General features: G+C 47.7%; 1 protein-coding gene across 1 annotated transcript; it reads left to right on the forward strand.

Moving 5' to 3' along the window:
• Positions 1-2652: 2652 nt before the first annotated feature.
• On the forward strand, positions 2653-4816 carry LOC144590897 (putative G-protein coupled receptor 139). The gene is made up of 2 exons (XM_078395260.1): positions 2653-2788; positions 3915-4816. Exons 1-2 carry the CDS (start codon positions 2653-2655, stop codon positions 4814-4816), a joined length of 1038 nt encoding a protein of 345 aa, XP_078251386.1.
• Positions 4817-7039: the final 2223 nt, after the last annotated feature.

Here is a 7039-nt window from a genome sequence, read left to right on the forward strand (position 1 = left end):
ATCAGAAGTGAACCAGGGATGCATGATTGCCGCAACACTGTTCACCATCTTCATTGCGACAACCGTCCACATCATCAAGGACGACCTACCCCCAGGATTCGGAATCGTCTACAGAACCGATGGCAGACATTTCAATCTTGCCCGTCTCAAGTCGAAGACTAAGACATTTACGAGCTCCCTCATTGAGTTCCAATACTCAAACGACAACTGTGTGGCAGCGCTCTCGGAAAATCATCTGCAACAGATCCTAACTGCCTTCAACAGTGCATACACGAAACTTGGACTTACCATCAACTCCAGGAAGACTCAGGTTATCGACCAATCGTCACCAACTAAGACAAATAGGAAAGAACCGTCAATTCAACTTGGTGAAACAACCCTGGAAAATGTGGATCACTTTCTGTACCTTGGAAGTCACCTCCTTCAATGTTGAATTTGATAATTAGAAGATTGCGGGGGGATCTTATAGAAACGCACAAAATTCTTAAGGGGTTCGACAGGCTAGATGCAGGAAGATTGTTCCCGATGTTGGGGAAGTCCAGAACAAGGGGTCACAGTTTAAGGATAAGGGGGAAGCCTTTTAGGACCGAGATGAGAACGTTTTTTTCACACAGAGAGTGGTGAATCTGTGGATTTCTTTGCCACAGAAGGTAGTTGAGGCCAGTTCATTGGCTATATTTAAGAGGGGGTTAGATGTGGCCCTTGTGGCTAAAGGGATCAGGGGGTATGGAGAGAAGGCAGGTACGGGATACTGAGTTGGATGATCAGCCATGATCATATTGAATGGCGGTGCATGCTCGAAGGGCCGAATGGCCTACTCCTGCACCTATTTTCTTTGTTTCTATGTTTCTATGAGATCCTGCATCGTCTTAAGTGTGCTAGAACAGCTTTTGGACGTCTTCCAACGAAAGTCTTTCAAAATCGTGACAGACACCAAAATGTTTGTGCACAAAGCAGTGGTGATTCCACCGCTCCTGTATGCATCAGAAACCTGGACAACATACCAACGCCTTCTGAAAACACTTCAAAAGTTTCATGAATGATATCTTCGAAGCAGCTTAAATACCAGCTGGGAAGAAAGAAGAACCAACTTCAGCGTGGCGAATGAAGCAAAATCATCCAGCAATGACGCCTTCGTCCTCAAGAACCGCCTAAGACGGAGCGAACATGTTATTCGGCTGGAAGTCGAGCGTCTACCAAAGCAAATCTTCCACTCCCAGCTTAAAGAAGGCAACCGTAAAAGAGGCGGACAAAAGAAGAGATTCAAAGGCGCCTTAAAAGCCACCAGGAAGAAATGTGAAATCGACATCGACAATTGGGAAACAAATGCCAAAGACAGGAAACTCTGGTGAACCATCATCGAAAACGGAATAGCGACAACCAAAGCCCGATCTGACATCTGGAATTACCTGTCCTGAATGCCAAAGAACTTACAAAGCCAGGATTGGCATCAGAAGCCTCCTGAGAGTTCATTAAAACAACGGAACGTCGACCATCCTCGACCCTGAGGGATAGCCACGACCACGACCACGACGATTAACCCGTAAGACCAATTGTTTTCCAATCATGTCTTCAACAATCCTCTTAGTATTTCCAATCGTTCTTGCCTTTTTATTCATAATTTGCGCGTTTGAACTCAATCTATGGCACAGTGGTACAACTGATAGAGTAGCTTCCTCGTAACACCGGAGATCCGGGTTCGATCACAACCGCGGATGGTGTCTGTGTGCAGTTTGAATGTTCTCGGTGTGACCGCGTGGGTTTCCTCTGCTTTCAGGGTTTCTCCCATATCCCGATGACTTGAGGCATTGGAGGTTAATTGACTTTTGTAACTCATGTGTATGGAATGCATGTGGAAGTGGGATAACATAGTACAAGTGTAAACGGGTAAGCATGGACTCGGTGGGCCATGAGCCCGTTTCCATTCTGTATCCTTCAATAAATCAATCAATCTGTTACAGTTTATAGACGCAAAATGCTGGACTGACTCAGCGGGACAGGCAGCATCTCTGAGTTGAAGGAATGGGTGACGAAGGTATGAACAAGTGCCTCGACCCGAATGTCACCCATTCCTTCTATCCAGAGATGCTGCCTGCCCCCTGCTACCCAGCGTTTATGTGAAACTATTTATCCGTCACAAAATAAGAGATCTAATGAGGAATATTCATGAAATCGTCGGCAGGACCTTACGGTGTGAAGGATTATCAAAAGGTGAAATGACATTTGAAGCCTTGCACCCATTATGTGGCCAACATGTTCGGTTTTCCTGGGTTCGTTTCTAAACATCCATTTTAGAGTTTCAAATACGATTCGAGCAAACAATTGCGATATACCCCATTCCCCCCTACATGCATATGTCGATTGCAATTCGTATTTCCCGTATTGAAATACTCCAACTTCCACCAGGTTAATCGCCAGTGAACGAAGGGACTGTCGCCACAGTATCAGCCCGTCACATTCCATTTTGGGCAGAGGGGCGGATCAGCAATGAGCCCACCCCCTCTTCTACAGTTTACATTGATTATACTCCACTGAGAGGTTGGTGAAATTACTTTTGTTTGTGTGGAAAGAAATATGTTTGTTAAAGAGCCTGTCACTAATGTCATTAATGCATCAATGCCCGATCCCTAGGGAGGGTTTCGGCGAGTATTAATGAGGATCCGAGCTGCTCCTTTTGTTCCACTGTGTCAGCCGAGAGTGCTGCTGAAATCTGCCGGAATGGGACGGGCTCCGCTTCTGTATGTGAAGGAGATCTGCTACCCGATTCTGGCGGCGGTTGGAATCCCTGGTGAGGCCGGTCACAACGTACAACGTGTTGGTGCTTTGGCTCAACGCTACCGAAGGTTCTATATTCTGCTATCGTTTTTATCAAATCCGTCCCCTTTCTGTAATTGCGCGCATTCGTCAGTCTTGCTGCCTCCGTCGTTCTGCATCGTTTCGTCTTCGCTTTCCCTTCGTTATAGGAATCTACGTCGTCCTCGAGTAAGCTTGTGAAAGATTGGAGCCTTTCTCTTAGCCTCTTTCTCTCTCACTGGGCATAATGTCATTGTCCGTATTCCGCAGGTTTGTTGCCTTCCCGCCAGAAACTTTGGTTTAAGCTCTTGACCCCTCGATCTCAGCGGCCTTGGGGAACGGATTTGCTCTCGGTGCGGGTGTTTGATCCCATTGATCCGTGCCCAACACTTCCCCGTGCTGGGAATGTGAACACCGTCGCTCCTCTTACAGATAGATATTTGGTAATAGACACAGCAGACAGGTCTACTCGATATTGTCACCTGCAAGTTCCCATTGTCATCACTCTTTCAACAACCGCTGTGTCCAACGGATTGCAGGAAACGAAGGGCAGACGTCGAACTGACCAATGCCATATAACACAGAACATAGAGCTTAGAATATAAAGCATAATGTATGTAGTGAGCATGACGGCGTTAATCACATGTACCTCATGCATATCCCTCCGTTCACCGCATATACACGTGCCTCTCTAAAAACATCCCAGGCACCCACCACGTACTGTGCAAACGCTTGCCCCCGAGTGCGGCGTAATTTAATGGAGATGCACGATGAATTTATATTTCACATAGAGCCTGGTGGGTGCTTCGAACATGTTGCCGAGGGCGGTGCACAGTGCTGATAGGGCAGAGGCTTTGAAGAGGATTTTGGACAGACATATTGATGTGTAGGGACTGGACAATGTGAACGCAGTGGCGATTAGTCTAACGTGGCATCGATTTCGGCTCGGACACTCAGCGCCGTCGGGTCTGTTCCTGTGCCGTATAGTTCGATGTTCTGTGTTGTTATCTGCAATGTTTCCTATCAAATTAGGCATTCGCTCTGCACGCAGTCTCTTTCCTTTCTATTGCACTTGGCGGCTGATTAAGTAGTAATTTCGCTGCGCTTTGTTCTTTCCCCAGCGAACGTGATGACGGCTGCGATCCTATGCCGGGGAAAGTGCGGTCTCACCAGAGGAATCACCCGTTATATGGTGGCGATGGCAATCTCCGACCTGCTTGTGGTCATCCTTCAAGTTTTGCTCAAAGAAATCTATATTCCCTACAACCCTACCTCCTTCCTGTCCCGCAACACGGTATGTCCTTCATATGTCTACCTGCGGATCCTAATCCTGGATAATTCCGTCTGGTTAACTGTGTCCTTCACCTTCGATCGTTTTGTCAGCATTTGCTGCCCGAAGCTGAGACTCACCTATTGCACTGGTAGGACGGCCACCCTGGTCATTGTGTCCTTGTGCGCGCTGAGCCTCTTAAAGTACATTCCCTTTCACTTCATGTACGAGCCACGCTTCATCATTGACAACGTGAACTGGGGATGCCGACCCAAATCCTCTTACTTCACTTCCAACTGGTGGGTATTCTTCTCTTGGATGTGTAACATCTCTCTATCCTTTCTCCCTTTCGTTCTAATCTTGTTTCTGAACGGGTTGACGGTCAGGAACATCGTAGCAGCCAACAGAGTCCGCCGGCGTCTGAAGTCACTGGATGGAAAGGACACTGAGGCGGAGAATAGGCGCAATGCTATCGTGTTGCTCTTCACTGTATCCGGCACCTACATATTACTCTGGACCACGGGACCGGTGACTTACATCTGTACCCGAATTACAATCAATTTTGTGGGCTCGGATCTCACGAGTCCCTCGAGCATCGCCAACGAAGTGGGAATCTTACTCATTCGGGTCAGCTGCTGCGTCAACACCTCTATCTATGCAATGACCCAAAGCAAGTTTAGAAGGGAACTGAAGAACGGGGTTAAGTTATTAACTAGTTTTCTTATTAAACCCATGAAACTGGCGAAGCAGTGAGCCGAGATTTAGAACTCGCTTAAGTCTCCCCTGTTTTCTCCAATCCCTCGTCAAACCACATCGTTTTGTGGAAGGGTACCAAACGGAATTGTCGCATTCTTTCCGCAGTTCCGGCCGCAGCGGTATCATTTACCAGACTTCATAGATGTTCCCCCCGATTATCCGTTAACGTGTTTAACCCGCCCCCACCCTTTGCTGACGGCTTCGCTTCTCCTCTCCCGTGGGACATGTCTTCTGCGACTCGACCAGTTCTTGTTGAAGGGTGAGCGGCGCTCGATTTGCCGTCCATTGGTTCATTGTGTGTCGCATTTGCAGGAAGGGAGTACAGCCTCTGCAGCCTCTGAAGCGGTTTACCAGAATGCTGCATGGTATAGAGAGAACTAGCTACAATTATGGGAGGCATAGATATAGATAGAGTAGACACAGACCCTTGTTCCCAGGGTGGAACCTGACCACCGGATGGCGCCAGCAATGGTTGCCTCGCCAACAGTCTGTGTGTCCTTTCCTTTGTGTTTTAATAGAACGTGTTAAATGTATGTTTTTATTGTTCTTTAGCTCGTTTTATGTGGCGGGTGAGGGGGGGGGGGGTGTGTGTGGTGGTTGGGGGAAACGTATTCGAATCTCTTACCTCGACGGATAAGCGATTTTTTCCGTCTCGTATCTCCGTCCGAACTGCGGCCCAACATCGAGTAGTTGGCGGCCTTTGATGGAGACCGATTTTGAGAGCTCCACCGCGATCGCCTACCGACTTACCATCGCGTAACTCGCGATCCTTTGCCAGGGATCGACGTCGGAGCTCCAGCCGTGGGTGCGTTCGGACTTAACATCACGGAGCCCGCGGGCAGAGACCGACTTCGGGAACGCGGGAGTTTCGATCGCCGCGACGCAGGAGTTTCGACCGCCCCGACGCGGGAGTTTCCATCGGACTGACGCGGGGGCTTCGACCTCCGGATGTGCGAGTTTCGAACGCCCCGACGGATGGTTCGACTGCCCCGACCACGGGAGAATAGAGAGGAAGTAGATTGGACTTTTTATTGCCTTCCATCTCAGTGAGGAATGTGGGGAATCCGCTGTAGTTGGTGTTTATGTTAACTTTTAAGTAGTTGTGTGTCTTGTTGTTTTTTCTTATGGCTGTGTGGTAATTCGCATGTCACTGTACCTTAATTGGGACATGTAGCAATAAAAGACCTTTGAAACCTTTGACCTTTGAAACATTTGAAAGGTTTAAGATTGAAGGTGAGAGGGACAAAGTTTAAAGCAGGTGTGCGGGGCAAGTTGTTAACACCGCGCGGTGGGTGTCTGGAACATGCGATAGTGGCATTTAAGAGACGTTTAGATTGGCAATGGTTATGCAGGAAATGGAGGGATGTGCATTATTTACAGCTATAGGAGAATAGTTCAATTTGGCGTCATGTTCGGCACAAGCATTGCGGATGACGGGTGGGATCCTGTACTGTACTGTTCTATGTTCTAAGTTATGAGAAGCGATGATCAGTGCATCTGTGGTTCAAGAGTAGCCAATCGTTGTACTAGAGGGGTTGGTGCAAACAAATTATAGACAAAGAATCACAAAATTAAACAGACAAATGCGGGTCACATTGAGAAAAGATTCGACTTAACGGGGACCTGAGTGGAGTTGTAGGTCCTGTCCATAATTGAACGGGTCTACACTTCCCACACTTCATAAGGGTCTGCTGGTTAGTGAAGCAGTTATTATAACAATTATTCGTGCAGGTTAGGAAAAGGGGGTGGTATGGAAGTGACAGGGAATCGGTTACGAAATGAGGCAAATAAAATTGATGATATTGCTTCATAGAAGCTGGGATCTTGTTATGGATCAAAACAAAAAGGCTGGAGAAACACCGTGGGTCGGGCAGCATCTAGGGAGGAACGGACGGGCGCCGTTTCGGGGTAGGGACCCTTATTCGGACTGACTGGGGAGATGCTGGGTTCCTACAGAAGTTTATGTTTTGCTCAAGTTTCCCACATCTGTGTCTCTCCCATGAGTTATAATTGTGATGTACAGATAAAGGACATTCAGCTCAATGAGGCAATGCCAACATTATATTTCTCTCCAGATTAAAAATCTTGACTTGAAACGTCGATTGCCCGTTTTCCTCACGGATGCTGCCTCGCCTGCGGAGTTCGTGCAGCATTTGGTTCTGGTTCCAGATGTCAGCCTCTTAAATCTTTTGTGTCTACGTTGTATGTATCTTTATCCGT

The sequence above is a fragment of the Rhinoraja longicauda genome, unplaced genomic scaffold (genome assembly GCF_053455715.1).
Source record: "Rhinoraja longicauda isolate Sanriku21f unplaced genomic scaffold, sRhiLon1.1 Scf000381, whole genome shotgun sequence".
In the NCBI taxonomy this organism is placed as follows: domain Eukaryota; kingdom Metazoa; phylum Chordata; class Chondrichthyes; order Rajiformes; family Arhynchobatidae; genus Rhinoraja; species Rhinoraja longicauda.

What these genes read in the sequence shown, in the direction of transcription:
- LOC144590897 (XM_078395260.1), top strand. Translation starts at nt 2,653, where the DNA reads ATGAGGATCCGAGCTGCTCCTTTTGTTCCACTGTGTCAGCCGAGAGTG. An exon ending in GGCGGCGGTTGGAATCCCTG is followed by an intron (nt 2,789 to 3,914) that starts GTGAGGCCGGTC and finishes TTCTTTCCCCAG; the next exon opens with CGAACGTGATGACGGCTGCG.